Source organism: Homalodisca vitripennis, chromosome 3 (assembly GCF_021130785.1).
Source record: "Homalodisca vitripennis isolate AUS2020 chromosome 3, UT_GWSS_2.1, whole genome shotgun sequence".
In the NCBI taxonomy this organism is placed as follows: domain Eukaryota; kingdom Metazoa; phylum Arthropoda; class Insecta; order Hemiptera; family Cicadellidae; genus Homalodisca; species Homalodisca vitripennis.
In genome coordinates, this window is record NC_060209.1 from 119,926,897 (window position 1) to 119,951,836 (window position 24,940).

Here is a 24,940-nt window from a genome sequence, read left to right on the forward strand (position 1 = left end):
CAGAGCTTGTCTACTTATATAAGTTTCTGACCGATTTCGTTCCAGTATAATAAAACACTACGTTCTGATATTTGAATTTTAAACACAGAGTCTATCTGCTCAAGTTGTTTTCGTGCATCATAGATACACAGTTCCATAAAAGTTTAACCTTGTGAATGCTTATATATTCGCAAATATCGATTTAAATTCTAAATCCATTCATCCTATACTGTCAGTATAAGTGATCAAAGTAAACTAAACAATTTTATTAAAGACAATTTAACTCAAACAACAACAAACATAATAGGAAATATGTCTGAAATCAAATGTCATTCACATATTTGAAAATAATTATATAAAATATGATGAATGAAATTGAACCATAATTACATATTTAGAAGGTTACCTTGAAAAGCAAAATAGATATGTTAAAAGAAATTCCATTATTTATATATTAAAACTTTACTACTCAATTACTTCTTTTGATTCCAAATTAAAATAGTTAGTTTAAAATTAAAGAAATGTTTTAATTGCTAGAGAGAGCCTTAAACTAAAGCAGTGCAAAAATGTAATTTGGTATACATAGTTCATATGTTAAGTCTACGGACACTAAAAGTTATACATGAAATATTAGTTGTTAACGTATAAATTAATAATGATTTGAACATATCAATAAAAATATTGAAGTATAGTTTGCCACATGAAAATATTGTGGTTGCCTGGAATCCAGAGCGGAACTGTAACATTTACCGGCCTAGTCGTTCGGCTTAACAGATCCAGAATGCCCGGAACCACTTTGGCATGTTTAGTAAACCGTTCTGACGGAACATGGATTTCCGAGCGTAATAGAACCAGAACACCTGGAACTTCTAGGCATGTAACCTGTTACGACGGAACATGGAGTTCCGAAGAAGTGAACTGTTCCAGGTCCGTTCCAGTTCTGGAACATTCCAATGGAACTGTTCCAGTTCTTTTGACACATCCCTACTTCATGGTCTCCCATCTGTTCTTCAACTCACTAAACCACTGGGAAACCTAATCCCTGACAGGCTGTCTTTGTAAGCCTTTACAAAAGCATCCATCTGAGAAACTGCAAAATTTAATCTAATAGTACTACTCTAGCAAACACTCCTTTTTTCCTGTATGACATTTAAAAATGTACAACACAGTCTTTGGACCACAGATGATCTTCACTGCATTAGAACTCAAACCCGACTATTGCCCGTTGCACTGTTTAGCTTAGACCACATACCACAAATCCTGCCACAATGAGGATTGTTTTTTTTTTACATGTAGTATATTTGACTTTAATTATTGGGCTGAATTTCATAAGACATTTTTCCTGATATTTCTTTGTTTAGTAAATATATAAAAATATTTTTTATACTTTTAATTTCCTCAAAATAAACATTGAATAGGTGAAAATATCCATTATAAAGCAAAGCTCTTTACAAAATGTTCTGAGTGATGAAATCTTGATTATTTATAATTAGAATGTATTTTAGATAAAAATTCAGTAAATTATGGTAATTTTCTTAAAGTTTTCTTATCACTATCTACAAAATCGTCTGCTGGTTCACACAACATCAAATAGTTCAGTTCTTATTTCAATCAAATTCGTTGATTTCAATCCTTGAAACATAGCATTATATATTTTGTAACATATAACGATGGAAAATGTTCGAAATCTTATTATCCCTTCAAACCAACAATCCATAAACAAGGAACGTCAAATTATTTCAAACGCAAATAAAATTTCAAGATATTTTGACCTTGCTGTAGATAACTAACTGCTGTTTTAATTGTTGATATTAAGTTTTTTTTTCTTAATTATTTCCAAGGTTTCTCTTCTTATTCTGGGTTAATAGTATATAATTTTTTAGAATACTTTGTCAAATTCTACTGCATGTTGGGTTTTGTAAATGAGTTCTACTATAGTTTATTACAATTATTGAACTCCATAAGAGTGATGTTTTAACTGAGAACTAATACCACACGGGTTTTGAAATATATCAATGTAATTAGACTATTACCATTTGGTGTAAGAATTTATCCTTAAATTTTATGTGTTTTTGTTTTATACTGAAAAGCAGTTTATTAATCTTTTTCGTTTTAACATGTTACCTGCCACCATATACATTGTGAAGATGTCCTATATTAGTGATTCAATTCATGAATTTTTTGTTGCTCATATTTATAATTGGGTTATTAAAATCTTTTTAAACTAGTGATTGGGGGAAAGGTAGGGGTAGTTTTGGACTGATCAAACCAGTTAATTTTCTTCTTAACCTTAATTTTCTCTTACAATTACCAACCTCAGCAACAGTAAAGACCATGTAAAATGGAGTGATAGCACACCGTTGTTCAATCACACCACCACCTTGAGAAATTATGGATGACAAAAGAAGGTGCCAGTCCGATCGGTGTAACATATCACACCTTCTCTCCAATTACTAATTTGAAAACATATTGTAAAATAGCCCAAATATCAATATAGAATCAATATCAACAATCATTTCACAAATCAAGTTGGGAACATGGGATATCTAAGTAACATATATGGTGTCATTTAACATGTTAAAGTAGTAAAACTGTTAGAGATACACATTAACATGCAGACAATATGCTGTTGGTTAACAAGCTACCAGTGAATGGAAAGGGCAAAAGGCAGTAGTTTGTTATAATAATGGAATTTAAATAAACTATTACTCACCTGCAAAACCTTTTTACACTCTGCAATAAGAACATCTTCAGCTTCCTTGCTGAAAACATCAGCATCAACTTTTTTAATATTTGTGCTCAAAAATTTCAAGCACCGTTCTCTTACTGTATCCTCTCCTGATAATATTTGAGAAAAAAATCCTTGAATTGCACCTGCAATAAAAACAATCTCATGATCACAGGCTTTCCCCAAGAAAAGTTTTCAACGGTACCTATGTTTTACCACAATATATATATATAAATCAGCAATCCACCCACTACCCAAATTACCAGCATTTTTAACTTGATAACTAACTGTACACAGTGGCGTATATAGAAAAATATTTTGGGGGGGGCTGAAATACCGGGGGGTCTGGGGGGTATGGAATACCCCCCATTAGAAGGGGGGTCCGGGGGTCCTCCCCCGGGAAAATTTTGCCAATTTAAGTCTTAAAAACACAGGTTTAAGGTTTTTGGCATGTATAAAACGCTAAAATGGGAAAGAATGAAAATCACTCTCTTTCGGAGAGATTTTTAAGTTTTTCATGGCGAGTTTCCTTCTTTTCGAGCAGGTTTCACTTTTCCATTTTAGCGTTATTATGTTTATATAGAAGGACCTGTATCCTTTTGTATATTATTTTTGTATAAAATTAAAATTCAAAACTTAAGTGTCTGCTAGTTTGGTAGTTTTCAGTTGTTAAAATAGAAAATAATAGAGGCTATAAAGTCCTATTTTTAAATCTTTGGTTTAAAATAGTTGTTATACAAAGAAATATATTGTCCTACGTATCTAAAACACAACACACCACAATATTATAAGTTTTGAAACTAATAAATGTTGACTATATACTATATTTATTTTAGCAATTGAATTGTTATTTTAGTTTTTTTTAATTTTACCTTAATGAAATCAGAAATAGTAATTTCAGTATGCACACAATTCAAATATTTATATCGTTAAAAAACTAAAATCTCAAACAGCCTTCCAAAGCTACAATAACCAGTTATTGTAGGCTACTTTATGAACTGTTACAAGGGAAGAAAATGAAATATAGCTAAAAGTATTCATGAAACACTGTTTATTGTCATTTTACAAAAACAAAATCCAAATTTCTAGACTTCAGTGAAAATTGTTTTAAAAACTTCCTCATCAGTTATGGTAATGTCTCTATGAATATAGATAAAAGTGCAAGACCATTCAACCTGTTTTCCGAAGTTGTGTTTCTCAGATACGTTTTAAGTCTTCGGAGAGATGAAAAGCTCCTTTCTGCAGAAAGCCACTGAAACGGGTTAAACCGCTAACAATTTCAAAATATTAAACATGTTTGGGAAATAGTCTTTATCACATTTTTCAAGAGCAGAAATTGCAGTTTTTGGCAAAACTTTCTTTTTCTTCACGATTCCACTTTTGTTTCCACAGTAGAAATTCACTTCGTACCTCATCTCTGAAAGATAGATCTGTTTCATAAAACGTCAGGGCAGGTTCCAGGGATGAAAATTTTCCGTTTTAATGCAGTGCTCAGGAAGAACATTCTGTAGTGAGTCGATTACTTCCCTGTGGTTTTTTAAAACGCTCCTGAAGTGAACAGCAGAAATCGTCAAGGTATGGTATATACACTACACGCCGGTAGTATTCTTCCACGTTTGTATAAGGAGTATTGCAGCGATTAGTTTGCTTGCGACATGTACGGGGGGTTTCCTCTTTGATACCTAATTTGTCAGTGCTTACTTTTAGCTCACTGAACAAAGCCTGGAATGTCTCTTCTGCTTTGCTTCGCCTTTCCTTTACTAGTTCCAATACATTGGAAATCTGTTTGTTGGCTTGAGCAAGATCTATATCTTTCTTTTGGAGCATCTCTGAAAGGCGGATAGTCAAAGAAAGCAAGTTGTTCAAAATAAAAAAGACATGCAACAAACTGAAAACTGGTCACGGAGGCAATTAGTGTGTGTGCTTTTACAGAAGCTTCTGCATTCGATTCTTCTTCAATAGTTGATAGAGCGGTAATTATAGGCTCCAAAGCTTCTTTAAACATTATAACTGAATCGTGGCGTTGCACCCAGCGAGTCTCACACAGACATATAAGTTTTTTTTCTTTTCATCTCAGGGGCAGCATTCAGAAAATACTTGACTTAAGTATCGCAGTTCTCTTAGCTGACTTGTGAAAGAAACTACACACCTCACTGATGACACCCATACAATTCCTTATCATAGGGATTTTTGATGCATCAGATAGACATAAGATAGAGAGGAACAATGTGTGTATATGGCTGAGGGTACTTTTTCACTTATGTATGCTTGTACCCTCTGAACTGGCCACTCATTGGACAGAAGCCCCATCATATCCTTGACCACGTAAATTGTTTTAAATCAAGTCCAAGACTGGTTAGACTTGACATTAATGTATTGGCTAAACCTTGACCTGTTACATCATACACGGGTACAAAAGCCAGAAAATCTTCCCTAATTTTAAACAATTCCTCGTCAACATATCGGACACAGAGGGAAAATTGTTCAATTTGGCTAATGTCTGTTGTCTCATCTGCTAATACTGAATAAAATACAGATTTTCTCACGTTGGATACAATTTTTGACTGTATTTGGGAACCAAAAATACCTATAATTTCATTTTGGATAACAGAACTAGTATACATAGTTTTGCCACCACCAGTTTTCTAGCTGTGTTTTAAGATTATTGTCCCCGTAATTAGCCCTGTACCTTAATAAAGAGCGAAAATTACCATCATTTTGTATAGGCTCGTCAAGATCCACTCTTCCACCATCACGATGCCCTCTAAGAGCAATTTGTTGCCTTCCACAAAATCTAATTGTCTGGATTATCGGTATAATTCTATTTTTGTTTTCCTGAACATTCATTTTTCTCTGCATGTGATACGTTTATCATCACACTTTCTGTTTTTCCATGTACTAAGGATTTTACGTCTTCAGCCATTAACATTGCAGTTTTATGATATTGTTTATTTTCATGTTGCATGAAAACCTCCCTAGCTTTCTTAAGCTTTGTAAGTAAGTGGTTTTGATACTAATACTCCTAAACTCTGGATGGTTTCCTTTCCCACCTGTGTTGTGTGAGAAAAAAACACAATATTTACACAGGGCCCCTTCCTTTGCTTCCGAATAAGCTAACCATTTGAAGTCTTCCAATTACTTATATTGAAAACTTCTGTTATTTTCAACTTTATTCGTAACTACGTTGAGGCTTCCAACAGTTCTCAATAATTGAAATTTTCTCTTCATTTTGAAGTGAAAAGGAAGTTGAGGAGCAGTAATGACCAATATCATTGTGAACTAACAAAGTGTGATTACTCTCGTTAAGGTTATGTTCAATTTCACCTGTGTGATCCTTGATCTCAACACAACGCTGCCAGTTGATGTAGCACAAGTGGAGGGACTCGGTGTTATTTCAAACGATGTCTGCTCGTCGATCTCAGACGAAACACGTTTTTTCTTCACGAAAAAAGCTTGAATCGAAACTCTGTCTCTTCATTTTAAATGTTTAATGTAGCCTATGTACTTCACACGTAAAACTGTCAACTATAAAGTAATCAGATCATGTTTAAATAACGCGACAACAACAAAACATATCACTTGATAACAGTCACTACAAATCACAGCACATATGCATACAGCACTTAAAATGTCACCACGGGTGATACGCACTAGACAACAGCAGACAATGGCGTGGTAGTGCGGAATGAGGTCAGGTGTGGTGGAGTGGGTGGGGGGTTGTAGGAGGAGGAGGGTGCTAGGCAGCGGGGCCGCGGCGACACGTCATCGTCATATACGCATGCCTGGCGCTGGCACTACACGAGCACGGCCGACGCGACAGTCAGGAGCGTCAGGCTACCTCGCACTCTTTACAGTTGTAACGCTTATTTGCATGCTTACAAAATATTAGTAATTTCAACCTCTGAAAAAAATAAATATTGAATATTGTTAGGTATCATAATGTATTCTTAAAATTCCACTATAAACTATAATACTAATGTAGTCGAAAGTATAGAAGCACAGCTTATTGAAAATAAAAAATAAATTATCGTATATAAGTTATAATATTTTTTTTTTGTTTTCAAATTTCGGGGGGGGCTCGAGCCCCCTGAGCCCCCCCCTTATATACGCCCTTGACTGTACAACATAGCGATTCAAGATGGTTACAGATTTCTTTAAATCAAGTAATGTTCAAGGTTTTTTTCCAGCTTTCTGTAACAATTTAAAGCACAAAGATTAGGTATATTTTTACTACTTCTAAAGACATCATCAAGTGCAAAGGTAACAATAAAAGCAGAATTAGTTTACTAATAATATCATTTGGACGAAATGTATTTGTTGGGTTTTAAAAATTGCTAAAAATATAGGTACACACAATTTAAGTTTAAAAATGCAATTTAGACATTATACATTATATACATTTCCTTTAAAAAATTTAGTTTGATTCCTGTTTCTCTCTCAACATGAAAAAAAAAAAACAAGCATACATCTCTGCCACGTTAGCATTCCAAAATGGCAGCCTACTTATTTAAAAAATAGTCATAACATTAAATTTGAAGGAATAACAAAGTTTAAGAGTGACAAAAATCTATACCTTTAATGTCATATCTGAAGAGAGTTAAGAGAGCTGTCTGGACAGTGCTAAGTTCAGAACTGTCTTCCGCCATAAGTAACTGAGCCAAAATGTCTGCAATTTTTTTAGTATGATCCTTAGTATCCTTGCAGAGACTGGGGAGGTCTTTGATAGCTTGTCTTCGAATCTGTAACATTAATGTTTACGTAGTAGATTGAAATGTAAAGATGAAATCAGTTACTTCTTGATTTATTAAAGAACTCATATTGTTTGGTTAATTATTACATTTAACTATTTTTAACACTAATCTGAAGAGATCTGCATTTGAAATAAAACTAAATAAAAATAATAGTTTTTAAGTGAAATAGCAATACATATTAAAATATATAATTGATGTCCATCAAGAAGTAACAAATTTCATATACTTAGATGATGCTATTCAGAAATTTAAAATTCAGTTAAAATACGAGGGGGTACCCAAAAGTAACCGGAATTGTATTGCTGGCAGCCGGCAGCGTGTAGTACACATTCCTGCCGCTAGGCGTGTGTCACGCAACCCATTGCGAGCTCAGTGACCCCAGTTCCGTTGTCCTAGTGCATTCTGTTCGTTCGTAGTGACTGTTTTCACTAACCCTGTTTTGTTCTTGTTTCGTTTTTTGTCATGGCAAGTTTAAGTGAACAACGTGCAGCTGTGAAATTTTGTTTTTTACTTGGTAAAAATGCTGCAGAAACTATTTTAATGTTGAATACAGCTTACAAAGATGATGCTATGGGGAAAACTCAGGTCTACGAGTGGTTCGCTCGATTTAAAAATGGTGACATGTCGATTGAAGACAAACCTCGTTCTGGACGTCCATAAACCTCTCGAACGGACGAAAATGTTGAGAAAATTCGTGAACTTGTGCTCACCGACCGTCGACAGACAATTGAGGAACTATCAGAGAGTAGTGGGTTAACTTAAAGCTCGGTTCAGCGAATTTTAACAGGAGATTTAGGACTGAAAAGGGTTGCTGCCAAATTTGTTCCTCGACTTCTGACTGACCATCAAAAGGCACATCGAGTTGAAACTTGCCGCCTTCTGAAAGAACATCTCGAAATAAAATGGTTCCGCTGCCCCACGCACCTTACTCGCCTGACCTCGCTCCATGTGACTTTTTTTTATTTCCACACATGAAAAGAGGCTTGAAAGGTCAACGATTTGACAGCGTTGAAGAGGTTAAGAGAAAAACGAAGCTCGAGCTTGCAGCCATTTCTAAAGATGACTACAAAAAAATGTTTTGATCAATGGAAATACCGTTGGGACAAGTGTATTAGTTGTAATGGAGATTATTTTGAAGGAGATAAGGTCGTATTGTAAAAAATTTGATAATATATAATTTTTATAAAATAATTCCGGTTTTTTTTGGGTACCCCCTCGTATTCTCAGTAGTAAACAAATAACACAAGCTTAAAAATATCTGTAGTTTCCATAAATTTCTTATTTAATATGTTTCACTGTACTTTTTTTAACAATTAACACTTAATAGGTTATAATTCATTTGCAGAAATTAGATTAACAAATTAGTCTTTTTTCAATGTAGGAAATAAAGTGAAAAATCTTCGTTTTCAATATAACTGCTCCGTTTTTTAAAATATAATTATATAAAAATTGTTTTAAAATTGAGTGAACATTTTATTAATGATGCCAACATGAAGTATGTTCATTAATGGTTTCATATTCCCACGATTTTACTACATGAATTAGTTAAAATGTAATAAAATAAATTACGTCTATTGAATTAAATTGAAATAATTAAGCTAAAAATAATCAATCAATCAGTTGTTTTACCATAAGCAATGCTTAACATGTTCATTCTAATAAAATATGAAATTAAAAAGACAAGAGTAAATACTCTGACTAATAAATATTAGTCATTCAAATATAAGAGAGTATGATAAGAAAGATATGGCTAGTTTCTTACACTAAATGTACATGAGAGACTATCAAATATGTTTCATAAAATAAATTGTTACAAATAAATTATCTGTAATTTTGTCATTTACAAAATTTGCTTAGAACAATGCCTATTTCAAAATATCTGTATTCATTCTGAAAAATAATATTAACCATTTCAGTCTCATGTGTCTATGTTATTGTACAGTAAGTGTAAACATCATAATCATGAATCTTCGGATGGGATTGGGAGTATTAACAGTGTATACTTTAGCTTGTCCAATATTGTTATATCCTAAGATCTTAATTTCGTAACCAATCTACTACAACATTTCAAAATTCATTTTATTTACTTTCCAATTTACTTCAATATAATATATACTTTAACTGGAACATGAAATGAATTGTACCATATAATGAGAAACTGTGTACATTTATGAGTTTCAACATAAAAACTAAGACTGCTTGTATAGGCAAGGCATTACGGTTGGTCATGATAAAAATTTAACCAGCATTACTTCACACTGTTCTATTATATAATCTGATAATTATGATCATATCTTAGGAAATATTCTCCATAGCGGACATGTTCATTTATTTATAGCTCATACTGTGATAAAAATAACAATGAACTAGCAACTATTACTTACCGAGAGATCTTCATCTTCACATAGATCAATTTGAGCCTCAATAGCTTGATCAGCAAGGTGAGGAAAATGTTTAAAAAACCTAGCAATAAATTGCGATGCAAGGCGCTTCTCTTTTTCTGATCCTTTCACTGCGGTCAAAATTTCTAAATACTCTTTTTCATGCTGAAAGAAAATAAAAGTATTTTATTAATACACAGATATAAAGACAAGTACTCCTCAGTAAGAGGATTTTTACCAGACGTTTGCCATTGTTTAGTGATCTAAGTAAAACTACATTTTGAGATCTGCAATCTGATCTGTTCCTCAGGTGAATATTTAATCTCTCACATAACTACATCATATCTTGTGTTGCATAACATGCTTCGCTGAGGTTGCATGTTAAGCAGACAGATAATCATTCAGAAAACAAATTTTTATATGCCCTGGTGAACAAAAGAGAAATTGTGTTAGGCTACTAATTACGCTAGACTTTAATAACACTGCCAAATCTATGGTTGAACATGCACCAGCATAGAACTCATTCTTGTTTATATAACAATAAAATTAATGCAAAATTTAAAGTCTACAGAAGAAATCTGTCTCAACATATCTTGCCAACTATACATTCACATTTTTGTTCATTAAGTTAGGTTTCATAGAGTATTTCAATAATAAAAATGCTGGTGAACTAGGGAAATATTACAATGCAAGAATAGCTGAAATATAAACCTGTTACCAACTTGTAACAATGACTTTCAACTCATTGTTTTTCTTCTTCTTTTTGCTCTATGAATTAAATAAATTCTACACACAGTCGCCAAAAGATGATGTTTTATATGTTGGGGGTAATTAGGCTAAGTCACATGTTAAAATCTCATAAGATTGTACTCTGTAACAAATTTATTTGCTTTGATATTTTACGATTGCCATCACAATTACCCATATACCTTTATCAAACTCAGTGTTGACTGTAGGAATAAAGCTTTGAATGCATAATTTCAAGCATTGTATAAAAAACAACAAATAGAATAAAAATATAAATTATGAAAAATGTACATGAAATTACCAAGAGACACATGGCATCAATCAATCAATCATTTATTGTCAGAACACAAAGTGTATAACAACGTCATCAGTTGAAGGATAACAACAATCCACAATAATTAATTATTAACGAATACATTTTAAAAATTCATCAACCCTTTAAATACAAGTTTTATTTACTATATTCAAGAATAAAGTTTTTTGTCATTTTGTAAGACATTGTCAAAACAGTGACTATTTTGTTTAATAGAAATAGGCCTAATTTAAAATTACAATTTAATGGTCTAGATATAAAATTAACTAAAAAATTATAAAATACAGTGATGCCAAAGGACTAAAACCAGGTTAAAAGTTACCCTATACTTTTCTGTTAACCATAACTTAATAGTGGTTTTAAACCTGTTTAGGGACATGCCTTTGACGTCAATAGGTAATGCATTAAATAACTTAATGCCCTGATATACAGGGTGTACATAAAGTCCTGCACAGGTATAATATTTTCTGAACGATAACAGATAAATCAACAAGATTTGGTACATCAACACTACACCTAAAAATCTACTTTTTGAAGGAAACTAACAGTTTTTCTGTAATATCATGGGGGACGTCCCGCAAGGAGTCAGAAGGAAATCTTAAATAGGAGCATAGGTCAATATGCACATCATTTTAAAGGGCTTATCTAGCAGAGTTTAATGCCGCAAACCGCACTCATAAAGATTGATCCAGTACAAAATGGCGGCTGTTGAAAGGTTTTATTTCAAAAAGATGTTTACTTACCAAATGTTTTCAGAGTAAATGTTCGAGTTGTTCACCTCCGGTTATTTGACAGTTGGAAAGACGCTCTTAAAAACAGAATTTAGCAGGGAACTTGAGGAATCGTCTGACATTCTAGAAGTATTCTTTGTCTCAGTTCATTTAAATTTTTGAGGCTTTGATTTGTAGACGTTGTCCTTAAGGTAACCCCAAACAAAATAGTCTAATGGAGACAGAATCTGGTGAACGCGCTGGCCATTCTACAGTCCCCCGCCTTCTGATCCACCGTTGCCAAAAAACAGTGTTTAAATAGGCTCTTACGTCGATGGCCATAGTGTGGGGGTGCTCTGTCCTGTTGAAACCAGATATTCTGGAAATGTTCTCCAAACCATGTTTCGAAGTGCTGGTGTAATTTTATTTTCCAGCAAACGTTGGTATGATATTGCATTTAAATTTCCTTCAATAAAGAAAGGACCTACCAACTGGATACCTATCACACCAAGCCAGACATTCACCTTTAGTGGATACTGCGTATGTGCCTCCCGCATCCAGTGAGGATTTTCGCTACTCCAGTAACGGCAATTGTGCCTGTTTATGCTTCCATTCAGCATAAATGAAAACACTCGTCTGAAAACACAATCAATTTCGTTGTGATCTATTTTGGCTATCATAGTTTTACCAAAATTCTATACGTCGATCGAAATCATCTTCGTTGAGTTCGTGCACCAAATGAACTTTATAAGGCTTAAAATTAGACCCTTTCAGAATTTTTTTAACAGACGTAACAGAGATGTCATGAGTTTGTGCTGCTGAGCGTAGGGACTCTTGCGGGTTCTCAATAAATGACTGCAATTACATCTAAAGAGTTATCTTCGGTTTGTCTCAGTAGCGGGCCTTCGTGACCTATGACGATCGGAAACACTTCCTGTTTCCATAAAGCGTTGAACAGTTCTCCCTACAGTTGTTCTAGGAAATTGGCTGCGTCTCTTGAAAGTAGTCACTAAATAAATGACATGCTTCCTCGTGTGATCGTCAGTTGTTTCCCCAACCAACCATCATAACAAGTGTTATACGTTCACGTTCGTCAAGCGACATAGTGTGTAGTTGAAAAACTACAAGCAATACGACAAACTCTTTTGTTACTAAAGTGCACTGATAAAAAGGTTGGACAGCACTACTAAAACAAGAAAACTAGAATAGCCAGGCTAATAGACAGGCTAATAGGAAAGTCCAAACTGCGACCCAAAGATAAGAGCTTTCTAATTGTTACTGATTATCAGGTTTTCCCCGTTATCAATATATTAGGACCAAATTTGTAACCCTTGAGGATAACTAACGTCATAATTCACTTTCTGTACAACTGACAAGCATAATGTAGTATTTAGCTGCAGTATTCGTTTGGTTGCAGTTTTGCTTTACTGAGGGGTTATGGCTACTAATAAAATGAAACCAAGTAAAACCTTTGAACAGCCACCATTTTGTACTGGATCTATCCTTTTGAGTGCGGTTTGCGGCATTAAACTCTGCTAGATAAGCCCTTTAAAATGATGTGCAATATTGACCTATGCTCCTATTTAAGATTTCCTTCTGACTCCTTGCGGGACGTCTCCATGATATTGCAGAAAACTGATAGTTCCTTCAAAAAGTAGATTTTTTTAGGTGTAGTGTTGATGTACCAAAATCTTGTTGATTTATCTGTTATCGTTCAGAAAATATTATACCTGTGCAGGACTTTATGTACACCCTGTATAAAGCTGTTTTGAGTGCTAGAATAATTACATCTTTTTGTAACAATATTAAGCCTATTCCTTGTTTCATAGCCATGAATATCAGCTATATTTTGAAAAGCATAGAGGTTTTCTTTCATATACATTAGTGTAGAATATACATACAGGGATGGGAGGGAAAGAATGCCTAATTTGATCAAATATGGTCTAGAGTGAGTCAAATTTAGCAAATTACAAATAAGCCTAATGATTTTTTTTGCAAGACAAACAACTTATCACAATAGCCAGAGTTTCCCCAAAGGGTGATTCCATAGTTTAGTTGACTATGTACAAAGGCATAATACACACTATGCAGGATATCCTGAGTTACCTTATTTCTTAAAGATCTTATCAAGAATATGCCTTTTGAAATCTTTGTTGCCACACAATCGATATGATGTTGCCATTTTAAATCACTCTGCAAATATATGCTAAGAAACTTGAGAGGAGGATCACAGCCCCCTTCATTTGAAAGACTGTTTGAAAGCTAATTATCACAAATAGTTGGAAAATTTATAATTTTAAAGGAGCACCAAATTTGGAATGATTTATTTGTATATAAAAAGTTTGATGTTGGGGCTTGTCCCTCTGTGGGATTTTGTTCAGCATTAGGAAAAAATATATATAACTCAAGGTGATATCTCAAAATTGGATTAGGTTATAAACTTTAAATTTGTTTATTTTACTTAGCTATCACCAAGGGGCCTAGCAATTGCTCTTCTGTCTAACTATCTGCTTGCGTGTCTGTTATATGCTGGATATTCATCTTCTAGACCCAAGAGTGAATACACTAACTCTTCTCTGAACGTTCTGTTGGAATACACATGACTTCTATGTTGAGTAGTAACTTCTACACCATTCTTGTATGCTGGTCACGCATTGACGAATGTTCCAAGAAGCAGTTCTTCTGCAATCTTGTGCTACCAGCGTATCGACTTCCTAACTGCAGTATTGTAGGAAGACACCTGGTCTGACACATCAATTCCCATTTTCGCTTTCTTGTACTCGCCTTGCCTGGTTTTTTTACCAGTATCGACGTATTCAGCAGGATGAACAGTTCACAAAAGCCTCACCTCTCTTTTGTCAACCCACCTAGTGTATACAATGCCTGTAGGATACTCCAAGCAACTCACTTCTCCTTTCCGTATGGGCTGGTTTGGAGGGATGGTCTTTCTATGTGCAAACCAAGCACAGTTACTTGTTACGGTTCCTACAATCGCCAAACGCGTGTTGGCTAAGCTACAGACGTGTAGAAATTATCTGCATATAATATGTGACCTCTATCTAAGTAGTCAACCATCAGTTACTTCACAGCTGAAGTTGCTGCCGACTCTCCCTCCTCACTGCAGGTGCCATTACCGATGTACACTTTAATTTTGAAGGTGTATCCCGTGGTGTCACAAATATTAAACAATTTGAAACCATATGTGTGAGTTTTGTTGGGCATGTATTGCTTAAAATGTAGACGAACTCTGAATGACCATGCTTTTGTCCACAACAAGCTCTTTACCAGGACTTTTTCATCATTTAAGGTTTAAAATCAGAGGTGAAATCTTAGCCAAACGTCCATCTTGTTCTATATTTTCGTTATTGTTAAAATACCAGAAGTGTAATAACAGTTTAAATCTGTTCCGGCTCATTACGCATCCTGCAACTATACAGCGTCTTATAAGACATATAAGTACAGTACAGTCATATAAGAATTTACAAAGTTAAGCCCCACATCCTATATCATATAATTTGCATAAATCATTTTTATTTACCGTTATATTCACCACAAAAACAATACCACATAGAAAACGAATACAGAAAGTTTTGGCAATACAGGGAACAGTTTATGGTGGCAGTTAACGTGTTAAAAAATAAAAAGGATTTTCAATAGTTTATTTTATTAAAAAAAAAAGATTCTAAAGCATTGAACCTTCCTACGAACCAGCAACTCATATTGAGTCCCTGTGTAATTTCCGCTAATATGATATATTTAACCATCAAATGAGATTTTAACTCCCATAATAAATATACCTACTCCTTCCCAATTAACTGAACTATCCCAAATAAGCATTAAAATTTCTGAAAAACCTTATCACGACTTAAGTAACTCATAAAGTACGAGGCATGTTCAGAAAGTAAGTATCATAAAAAAGCCAAACAATTTTTTTTAACACAATTTTATTTCTACATGAAAGCCCAAATCTTAAACTATTTTTCAACATAGTTTCCACTGATGTTCAAACACTTGTCTAAGCGGGTAATCAATTTGTTTATAACCTCTTCATAGAAGGTTCTCGCCAATGAATGTAGCCATGACTCTATAGCAGTTTTCACTTCATCATTAGTTACAAAGCATTGACTGCCTAGCTCGCACCTCATGTGCAGGAACAAGTGGTAATCAGATGATGCCAGGTCCGGAATGTAGGGCAGGTGACCGAACTGCTCCCAACGAAATTGTCGAACCAATGTTTGAGTGTCACCAGAAGTATGGGGTCGAGCACTGTCGTGGAGCAACACAATTCCGTTAATGAACATTCCTCTCCATTTGTTTGGAATTGCCCGCCTTAGTTTTCTTTAGGTTTCACAATACCTTGCCACATTAATGGTTTCACCTCTACGAAGAAAATCAACCAGCAAAACATCTTTTCTATCCCAAAAGACAGTGCACTTGATTTTTTTGTGCAGACATTGTCGTCATGAATTTTTTTTTCTTTGGGGGACTGCATATGTCGCCACTCCATTGACTGCTGTTTGGATTCCGCTGTGACATGACGGACCCAAGTTTTATCACCTGTCACAATTTTGATTAAAAAAATCCTCACCATCATCACTGTACCGTGTGAGAAAAGTCAAAGCACTTTCGAGTCTCTTAGTTTTGTGCACGTCAGTGAGCATTTTTGGAACCCATCAGGAACACCCCTTGCAACAGTGTTTCATATTTTCTTATTGTATGATAAATTCTGAGTTTTTTTGATGGCTGCGGTATAATAAGTGGCCACTACAACAATCGAATTAACTCAATTAGAAATATCTAAACTATAGAATATAAAAATATTTAAACTATAGATAATTAATAATTGTCAATTTTTATTTAACAGAATAATAATAGTGTTAACAGTTAAATTAATTAAAAGAAACTAAAATCATTTACATAGTGAATAATAACATTGGCAAGAGTAATAAAGAAGAATATGCCGTTTTGTGTCAACCGATATGAAAAGTACCCGGACCTAGTTCCTAACTTAATCCCTACCTAGTTCATCAACTTAACCCATACAAAATAGATATTAATTTAATAACGTGAAGATAAATACTACAAATAAAGATTTAAAATGAACAAAGACTACTTTTAAGATAATAATTGCCATTTTCAGCACTATACTTATTTAAGAAGGCAAGTTCTGAGAAACCCTATAGATGGTCCCGTACCTCAAAAAAGTACGAACCGATTTTGATAAAACTTTCTATACACATTCATTACTATACTACAATACAGACCTCATTCTTAGGCCACGCTTATTTTCGGAGCCACACTGATTTTACAAGCTACGTGATGTAAAATCAAATCTATGTATGGCCGTGCCTCAAAAACGTACCAGCCGATTTTGATAAAACTTTCTACACACTTTCATTACATGGTCTACTATACAACAAAACAGCCCTCATTCTTAGGCCGTGCCTATTTTCGGAACTACACTGATTTAACAGGCTATGTGCTGACAAAACCAATCTATAAAAATGGCCGTACCTCAAAAACTAAAATTTGATAAAACTTTCTATACACATTCAATATATGGTTTACTATACTAAAATACAGCCCTCATTCTTAGGCCACACCTATTTTTAGAGATATATCGATTTTACATGTCAAATATTGGAAAAACATGTGGATGGCCGTACCTCAAAAACGTACAAGTCGATTTTCATAAAACTTTCTATACACATTCATTACTACACTACAATAATATAGCCCTCATTCTTAGGCCGCACCTATTTTTGGAGCCACACCAATTTTACAAGCTACGTGATGTAAAATCAAATCTATGGATGGCCGTGCCTCAAAAGCGTACGAGCCGATTTTAACAGAACTTTCTACATTTGTCGTCTGCAAGATGGTGGCAGGTGAAAAGTGTATATGTGGTGGCTCGTGCTCAAAAGCAGTGTTAGATAGGCATAATGCGATAATGTGTTATGGAATCTGTAAAAAGTGGTGGCATATTGCTTGTGCAAGTATTTCAAAGCCTCAATACGACCATTTTAAAAACATTTCAAGTATGCCAGGAATAAAATGGTACTGTGTTTCTTGCCTTCCAAATGCTGTTATCAAACAAAGTACCGAGTCTGCGTCGGGAACTGATCTGCATCCGTCGAACGAATCTGACTGCTCCGCGATTCTTAACGTTGTCGTGACAGAATTGGAAGAAATAACCAAAAATAACCTAAGTTTGTCTAAAAGATTAAGTGAACTTGAAAATGAAAATAATGTGTTTAAGACACAGCTAAATGAAATTATGCGACATTTCCATGCCAACTCAAAAATTGAAACATCCACAAACGAATCCAAAGAACCGAATCGTTCTGAGAACGGTTCAGGGAGAGAGAGTTGTTCCAATACATCGAACAGTCAAATAAATCCAGAAATAGGAATGGAACCTAACCTTAGTGAATGTGTAAATGAAATTACCGATGACAAAATTAAAACCCCATCTTATGTAGATATTGTTAAAACCCGAACTTCTAAACGGCTTACAAATAGAATATGCCAAGATGTAAATAACAAAAATGTTGAAGCAAGTCTAGGCTCAAATAGTGACTCGGACACTACTCGGACTGAAACCTGCTCTTTGGTTGCAAGTGATGATGTTTCTCCTTCTAAGACAGAAAATAAGTTAAATGAAGATTGACAAGCTGTTGGGCCTAGAAGGAAAAATGTGAGAAATAAAATAGGAAAGCTGGACAGTGAGGTTAGGAATGGACTTGGCAAGGCTAATCTAGGCCTAAGCAAAAATAGGGTAAGCCCATACCCAGAGTCATCCAAATACAAAAAGAAACACTATTATAATCGGTACAGGTGATAGTGTCTCATCAAACCTTCTCGGTGCTAAGAAGGCTTGGTTTCATTTGGGAAAAGTCGCTATAGGAACGAGTGAAGAGAATGTTCGATGTTTTGTAAGTAAAGCTTTTCCTAATATTAGTTTTAGTGTTGAAAAACTTGAAAACAAGGGAGTAAACAAGAGCTTCAAGCTAGGAGTAGATTTTTTACATAAAGATAAGGTTATGGATTGTACCCGCTGGCCCAGAAATGTAACACTGAAGCGTTTTTTATTCAGAAACACACAAACTCTCAGTGTAACTTAGTTTCTCATTTGTCTAACATTCAGTCTAGTGATATTATTCCTCCTAGCCTAAACTCCCAAACAACTAGACATAGGCCTAAGTTAAAAAAGCCTATGAAAAATTATAGCTCAGACAAGGTAATGGCCTCAATAAATCTTCAATGTTTAAGGACAAAAATGGAGGTTCTATCTTTCTTTATATTGGAAACTAGACCAAATATACTGTGCATTTCAGAGCATTGGCTAGTTAAAGATGAAATTGATGTGTACACCCAAATTGAAGATTTAATTTTGGTGGATGCCTATTGTAGACAGGAACATAAAAATGGAGGCACAGCAGTTTATGTTAAAAATAATCTTAGATATAAAAAACTTAACCTTGAACAATTTTGTAAAGAACTAACTTTAGAAATTGCCGCTAATGAGCTCTTGGACTCTTTAATGATCATCATGTCGATTTACCGCTCTCCTGATGGTGATTTTGATGAGTTTATCCAACTTCTGGACAAATGTTTTACTTTTCTTTCTCGAAATAAGAAAAAACTTGTGGTCTGTGGTGACTTTAATGTACACCTGGAAGAAAAATCACGGGAAGAGAACATTTTTACAAACATGCTCATTAGTCATGGCCTATACATTTCAGACTACCCACAAGAGGCACAGCGTGCCTAGATTCCATGGCTACAAATTTTGATTCTTGGGATTATAAGGTGGAAGTCATTAAACCTATGATTGCGGACCATAGTGCAGTTATTATGACAATAAAGTCAAGTTTGGGAAATGGTAAACACAAAGAAGTTTCATGGCATGATAAGTATAGTTTTACAAAGCGCGTCATCAAGGATGAGCAGCTGCCTTTACTAAGGAGGGCTCTAAAAAATGTAAACTGGCCAATTGAATTGGGTGATCACTATTTATCTGAGCACTCCTTTGATAGATTTCTTCAAACCTTTAATTACAATTTTGACATATTTTTTCCATTAAAACCTTTAAAAAAAAATCCAGAAAACGGAACTAAATGTCAGTTTAAAGATAAATCTTGGTATACAGCAGACTTGCGCAGACTTAAAAACTTAGTAACAGAAGCTAAGAAGGCCTTCAACGTCCACACCATCAGGTCATCCTCCAACATGTGTAAAGCGGCCTGGGATATTATAAACTCACACAGACCTAAGAAGCCATATGCTTCCTGCTCAGAAAGTCCTGACAACATAAACAATTTCTTCATAGAGGCTGTTGAAGAGATAGTGACAAACCTTCCGGAGATGGACTTTAACCCTCTGTATATTGCAAATAGGCCTAAGCCTATATTAGACCACTGGTTAGAGGTGCGGCCACTAGATATTATAAAAATAGTAAATAGGCTAAAGAACTCTAGAAGCCCGGATATCTATGGTGTTCCTTGCTTTGTTTTGAAAGCGGTGATCCATGAAGTAGCAAACCCTCTATCAGTAGTAATAAACAAGTGTCTTAGTCGAGGTATCTTTCCAGATGCTTTGAAGATTGCACGCACAGTCCCCATCTACAAGAAAGGAAATCCTGAGGAACTGGTGAATTACAGGCCAGTTTCAGTTCTGCCAGTGGTGTCTAAGGTCATGGAGTCAATAATGAAAAAACAGTTGGTTGATTTTTTTGAGTCCAACAATCTGCTCAGCAACACCCAACATGGCTTCAGAAGTGGACGTTCTACAACCACTGCCTTATTATCCATAGCATCAAAGATAATGGAAGCTTTCGAGGCTGGCGAATCAATGGCTCTTGCGCTCTGTGATCTGAGCCGAGCATTCGATTGTGTGCCGCATAAGATACTACTTAGCAAGCTAAATTCCTATGGGATCGAAGGAACAGTTCACAAAACTATTTCCAGCTATCTCGAAAATAGACAACAGAGGGTATCGCTTGGTGGGGCTACTTCAGGAAGTAGAGAAGTCATGCATGGAGTGCCACAAGGTTCCATCCTGGGACCTTTGCTCTTCTTAATTCTTGTGAATGATTTAAAACTGGGAGGCAGGGCAGTGCTGTTTGCAGATGACACTACGTTCCTGTCCAGAGGAAAGCTGATACACTCCATGCTTCAGGAAGCCGAGGACTTGTTAGCAGATGCCATGAGGTGGTTCACCACAAACAAACTAAAATTAAACGAAGAAAAAACACAACTGATATTCTGTACTCTAAAAAATGGAGATGTCATAGAGGACTGTGATGAGGCCGTTAAATTACTCGGTTTCTGGCTGGACCCGAAGTTAAATTGGAATTGCCACATAGACAAAGTCTGCACAAAACTCTCCAGGGTTATCTTCTTGCTGAGAAAACTGAGAAACGTGGTACCAGAGCGGTGCCTGGTAACGGTTTACCACGCACTTTTTCACAGCCACCTAGCCTATGGTATTCTGCTCTGGGGCCATGCATCAGCATGCAGCAGAATACTTGTTCTCCAAAAGAAGGCGCTACGCATCATTACATCTTCAGACCATCTGGAGCATTGTAGGCCTATTTTCAAACGCCTCAGGGTATTAACGGTTCAAGGCCAATATGTAATGAACTCGCTTATATACGTAAAGGAGAATGAATCACTGTTTGGGAGAAGACAAGATGTCCATGGCTACAACACCCGCCATGCAAAAGACCTAAACACCCTAAAATGTAGACTTTCAAAATCGTTGAACAGTTTTCCAATAGCAGCAGTCAAACTATACAACAGCCTACCGGAAAGCATCAGAAATATGAACACTATTAAGTTCAAGGAAGCCATATGGTCGACTCACAAGTAAGCCTATCTATGCACTCAAGGAACTTGAAGATGACCCACTGTTCTAGTCCTGCCACCATAAACCTTTGTAAATAGTGTATATAGTTTTAAATACTTGACAAAATTGTTCTGAACAAATTGCAAACAGTTTTTAAACAAAATTGACAAAGTCTATCTGGTTTTATCAGTCAAAGACGAAGACATCAAGTATCAAGTATCACACATTCAATACATGGTCTTCTTTACTACAATATAGTCCTCATTCTTAGGTCGCGCCTATTTTCAGAGTCCCACCGATTTAACAGGCTATGTGCTGATAAAACCAATCTACGGATGGCCGTACCTCAAAAATGTAAAAGCCAATTTTTATAAAACTTTCGATACACATTCAGTACATGATTTACTATATACTAGTAATTTAGTACCAACAATCTATGGCAGTCTAACAATCATTACTCTAAATCAGTAGGCTTACTATTAACAGTACATTGCCTAAACATTAAATTTTTCAGATTTATATTGATTATAAGGGTTAAGAATATACCTATGCATAAATTTTCAAGAATAATGAAACATGCTGAGATATTAACTAAGCAACTATTTATTCACATAATAGCCCACATGACTTTAATACAATTACAAATAATATAAAATAAACAACAACAAATTCTAGCTAAATGAAATCAGCGTAAACCTCAAAGGTTAGAATGCTAACGTACCTCGCTTATTTTGTCCTTTGCGTCAGCAAGAATTCCGAAGTTCTTGTAAAGCTTTTCAATATTATCAGTACTACTCATTTTAAATGTATGTTGACAATGAGTAGACCAATACAACAGTTTATTACAAATTAACACACAACAATTACACGTCCCACCTCACTAAGAACATGAAAATATAGCTTTTTAGAGTTGTAGTTGTAGACCATAGTGGTGGGCTCAGAATGGAAATAAAATCAAAATGGCCACTACCTAGAGACAGTTTAGTGGCAAACAATGAATTCAACATAATGTTTGGAGATACTATAAATTGATTACCAATAAAATTAACTTGAAAGCTATTAACTGTGTTTGCCTAAGAAAATAAAATTATCTTTTACTTTTGTACTACTTAGTAACATATTTATGATAACCATATCTAAAACACATTTGCATCGCGTAATTATAAGTAGTAGCCTTCTCATCGATCTCGCTTCCTTTTAGAAGACAGAAAACCAGAATCGATAGCCATTATGCCATGTAATTTTCACAGTACGTCAAATAAAGTCTGTTCTTTCTACTAATAGCGTATTTTTTAGATCCCCGGTAAGAAAACTCTTCCAAAAATAGTGGCCTTCGATTAATGGCTACTACTACTATTCCAATTATTATTCGAAATTGTATGTTTGTTAACTTTTAGAGCCTTTGCATTTGACAAGCCTCTTTTCTTTGCCAAATTGTCGTTTAGGATCCCAATCTGATTTTTAATGTAGCAATTAACTTATTTTTTTGTAACACCGAAAGCTGAGTGATTCCAAATTTAAGTTTGTTCTTGTTAACATCTTATCAGCATTTTATAATCTTCTTAACACTGACAATCATACTCTTCACTAGAGGGATTGTTTCTATTATTTTGCCTAATAACTTTCTTCAAAGTGAGATTAAGACAACTTGCTGGACTTCCACGATATAAAGCTATCTTTCTTCTCGAATTCTTCCAATTCACCTTCAGTGAGATCCACACGATTCATTAGAGGCAGTAAAATCGTCTCTGTCAGCAACGCGCTATATAGTATTTAATCGCTCCTTCGCACGTAGTTTCGTAGGATTTGTTCGTGTATGAGCACTCCAGACTTAAACTTCGGACATGTATAAGCCTGTTTATTTTTTGAATGGCTTAAAGACTGCAGGATTTATCTTGCTTAGGCCCTAATCTATTATTAATTGAATATGTAATTTTATTCTAGCTTAAATCTTTTAATATTATTTTTTAGTATATTTTATTATTTATAATTCTATGATGAGACTAATGGCAGGCTTATGTTGTATGGTCAATAAAATCGTGAATCTTTGTCTTTGATATCTGAGCTATGGTGAAAAGGATAAAATTAATGCAAATTGTGAGTTTGGCACCAATTTACTTTCCTTATTGCAAATTCTATACGCATGAATACCTCTTCTCCCAGATTACGCTGTATTTTAGTCTAGGTGCGTTTGATGTCGAGACTATATTAAAATTTCATCTTGAGTTTCTTCGTCGCCGACATTTTTTGGATCTCTTCAAACGAACACAACTCCAGATTCCACGAGTCAGGTATGCGACTACTTAAGATTTGAGGCGCTAAACTAAGAGGAAGGTGAACTGGAGCTAAACTCAACATTCACATTGAATCAACCCTTGTCACCATAGCTACGTTATGAATGAATATGGCTACAAACATGAGTAAGTAGTAATGGTCTTCACAATTGAGGATTGTACACACGAACGTAGAAAACTTCGGCAAAAAATCTTTCTAATGGCATCTGCAAAAGTATATTAAGAGTATGCCGTACAGAAACGCTGCTAAAGTGCTTACAAAGGTTAGTGATTATGGATTGAAGTCTTGTTAATCATAGACTTAAATATTCAGAACAAACTGTATTTTTAAATCTTTATTTGAAAGCATTGTCATTTCCCTTCATGAATCCAAGCCGTATAAGATGTGAATGTGTTTCATAAGAACTACAAAGATATTTTTTTATTGTTATACAATTTATTCCAAGATAGAGCTCATGGGATTTTCCAAATATCAAGTGGCGTAAAATACGTGATTGAGATCAAGCAAGGAAAAAACACAAAAAAACGCTGGTTTAATATTAATAATAAAGAGGTGAACCTTGCCAGTCACAAGTTTTGTATCAACTAGAAGTTCAAAGTAAGAATAATGTCAATTTATGCGAAAGAAGTCACTATTTCTACAGTATGAAAAAGTAAGAAATGAGTTGGTAGAACTAAAATCTAAACATGAGAATCTTAAGGGGTTGCTTATATCGAGCACCCAAGTATCCTTGAACCATGTGGATACTTCAAACTGCTACAATATGATTGTGCGAAATAAATTGGACAAATCCAGGCAGATACAAATTGACAATAGTTTAAATAATCAGAATGGTACCAGGCCGGTCTCATTTAGAACCAGAACTTTCAATTCTTCAAGTAGGCCTAACATTTCAAATAAGTACTTCCTTTTCAAATGCATGATCATCCTAAACAGTTATTTTTTGGGATTGTCAGAAGAGGTCTTGGTGTGAAGCCCAACTCTGTAGCTGATGTTGAAAACTCTCTGATATCCGAAAAGTTTCTCGAATCTAATGTAGAAGATAATGTTCGCACACTTACACACAGGAGAAAGAGGCTTAGCGCTCAACCTGTTAGTGGTGGATTTAGGCAGAAACCCAGGCCTGTAATTGATACAAAGACTGGAGGGGAGGTAAAATTAAAATTGGCAGAAAGAGAAAGTGGGGT

The 24,940-nt window shown here is 34.9% G+C and overlaps 1 protein-coding gene across 1 annotated transcript in view; it reads right to left on the minus strand.

The window, feature by feature from the left end:
- LOC124357425 (apoptosis inhibitor 5) overlaps positions 1-22,410 on the minus strand; it is a 48,031-nt gene extending 25,621 nt beyond the window's left edge. The window contains exons 1-4 of the mRNA XM_046809227.1: positions 22,180-22,410; positions 9,843-10,004; positions 7,281-7,446; positions 2,693-2,853 (exon numbers count right to left, since the gene is read on the minus strand). Of these exons, the coding sequence (XP_046665183.1) occupies positions 2,693-2,853; positions 7,281-7,446; positions 9,843-10,004; positions 22,180-22,257 (567 nt within the window). The 5' untranslated portion in view covers positions 22,258-22,410. The remainder of the gene's footprint in view (positions 1-2,692; positions 2,854-7,280; positions 7,447-9,842; positions 10,005-22,179) is intronic.
- Positions 22,411-24,940: the final 2,530 nt, after the last annotated feature.